At 48.2% G+C, this 2,438-nt stretch overlaps 1 protein-coding gene across 1 annotated transcript in view; it reads left to right on the top strand.

Annotated features, from left to right (window-relative positions):
- Positions 32 to 2,438, top strand: part of LOC109842507 (cellulose synthase-like protein D4) — a 3,172-nt gene continuing 765 nt past the window's right edge. The window contains 6 exon segments of the mRNA XM_020411374.1: positions 32 to 156; positions 493 to 798; positions 800 to 886; positions 968 to 1,268; positions 1,271 to 1,777; positions 2,277 to 2,436. Coding sequence (XP_020266963.1) covers positions 59 to 156; positions 493 to 798; positions 800 to 886; positions 968 to 1,268; positions 1,271 to 1,777; positions 2,277 to 2,436 — 1,459 coding nt within the window. The 5' untranslated portion in view covers positions 32 to 58.

Below are 2,438 nucleotides of genomic sequence, written 5' to 3'. Positions count from 1 at the left end.
CGTCACTCGCGCGCATTTGATGGATAAGGTGATCGAGTCGGAGGTCAGCCATCCGCAGATGGCCGGTTCGAAGGGGTCGATGTGCGGGATGCCGGCGTGCGATGGGAAGGTTATGCGGGATGAGAGGGGGGACGATATTTATCCTTGCGAGTGTCGGTATGTAGAGCTTAAAAGGATTTTACCTTTACATTAGGATTCTCTCCACTAATCCATTAAATAAATCAACAGCTAATGATGAAGTAGCAGGTAAAGACGATCTAGTAGTTAGAAGATCCCCCATAATTTAATATGTTATAGCATTAATATTAGTTTCTTCGTATTAGACACCTATGTTTTGTAGTAACATGCACAGATAACCGAAAGATAACTTCGATTATATGTCAAGATTCTAGGTGTTACTAAAAGAGTTCGGAATACTAAATGTTGAAATTTAACATGTAATTTTTACTCTTTGGAGTTTATTTTTTTTTTATGCCAACGTTTGTTTTGCAGGTTCAAGATATGCAGAGATTGCTACATGGACGCGAAGGAAAACGGAAATTGCCCGGGCTGCAAGGAGCAATACCGGATGGGAGACTACGAAGACGAAGTGCCGAACTTCGCCCAGGGGGCGCCTGCGCTCCCAGCCCCAGGCTCGGGGATGAACTCGAACAAGTCGCTGCAACTGCGGTCGCAGAACGCCGATTTCGACCACAACCGATGGATCTTCGAGACGAAGGGGACTTACGGGTACGGCAACGCGTACTGGCCGAAAGAAGGGTCGGATGATGAAGATGACATCGGTGATGGCATCCCGGAGCGCGCACACCGGAGAGAGCCGGTGGAAGCCTCTGCACGTGCGGCAGGTGGTCTCGCCTATGCCCGCCGGAATCATCAATCCGTACCGGTATGTACGTACAACGGTGGACTATATATGGTTTTCGTTATTAGAGTCAGAAAACAGACCTCATACTGTTGAAATTGGCAGCATACTGATCCTCTTCCGCTTCATCACGCTCTGCTTCTACTTGACATGGCGAGTGCTGCACGTCAACGAGGACGCGCCCTGGCTCTGGGGCATGTCCGTTGTCTGCGAATGCTGGTTCGCCTTCTCCTGGATCCTCGACCAAGTCCCGAAGATCAACCCCATCAACCGCCAGACTGACCTCGCCACCCTCCGCGAGAAGTTCGACCTCCCCTCCCCCTCCAACCCCCACGGCATCTCCGACCTCCCTGGCATCGACATCTTCGTCTCCACCGCCGACCCAGAGAAGGAACCCCCTCTAACCNAACCACCGCCAACACCATCCTGTCAATCCTCGCCGCTGACTACCCTGTCGAAAAAATCGCCTGTTACATCTCTGATGACGGCGGCGCGCTTTTAACATTTGAAGCTATGGCGGAAGCTGCCAGTTTCGCAAACATCTGGATACCCTTCTGTAGGAAGCATGACATTGAGCCGAGGAATCCCGATAGCTATTTTGCGATGAAAGGGGACCCGACGAAGAATAAGAGGAGGGCTGATTTTGTGAAGGATAGGAGGAAGGTGAAGAGGGAGTATGATGAGTTCAAGGTGAGGATTAACGGGTTGCCAGATTCGATAAGACGACGGTCGGATGCGTTCAATGCGAGGGAGGAGATGAAGATGATAAAGCATATGAGGGACAGTGGAGGCGATCCGCTGGAGCCGATTAGGGTGCAGAAGGCGACCTGGATGGCCGATGGGACGCATTGGCCGGGGAGTTGGGCTGTGGCGGCGCCGGATCACGGGAAAGGAGACCATGCTGGTATCCTGCAGGTAAGTTCATATTCATCACTTTTTACAAGTTCATTTTCAGTTTCCACTGTGTCACTTTGATGTCAAGAGTTTCTCATCTCATTTCACTCTGATATTCCTGTCCAGATTCCGTTAGATTTTCTGTGAATTTTCATCATGTTCAATGCTACTGGAAACATTAAATCTGATAAATGAAATCTGGACGGAGGCATCAAAGTGAAATGACATCTATATTAACTTTGGGTGTCAAAGGTTAAAGCAATACTTTGAAGCAATAAAGTGAAAAATTGGATACATTGTAGGATACCGCTTGGCTATTTTCTTTTTACTCCACATAAATTCGTGGTCGGTGAGTTGTTTGGTTGCTCTGCACTAAAATAAAGTTATGATCATGATTAAGAGTCATATTGTTTTATGTTGTGATAAGATCAAGCCAATGAATAATTATAAATGAAAATAACAAATATTCATGGTGCAAAAGGTCCTTAAAATTTGAGAGCACGTCTGTGTTTGTCAATAGGTAATGCTAAAGCCTCCGTCCTACGATCCCCTCTTCGGCCTCCCCGACGAAGAGCAACAGTTCGACTTCAGCGACGTCGACATCCGACTCCCGATGCTCGTTTACATGTCCCGAGAGAAACGCAAAGGCTACGACCACAACAAGAAGGCCGGCGCCATGAAC

Source organism: Asparagus officinalis, chromosome 5 (assembly GCF_001876935.1).
Source record: "Asparagus officinalis chromosome 5, Aspof.V1, whole genome shotgun sequence".
Classification (NCBI taxonomy): Eukaryota; Viridiplantae; Streptophyta; class Magnoliopsida; order Asparagales; family Asparagaceae; genus Asparagus; species Asparagus officinalis.
The sequence above is the reverse complement of the archived record's forward strand: the minus strand, read 5'-3'. Positions and strand labels throughout refer to the sequence as shown.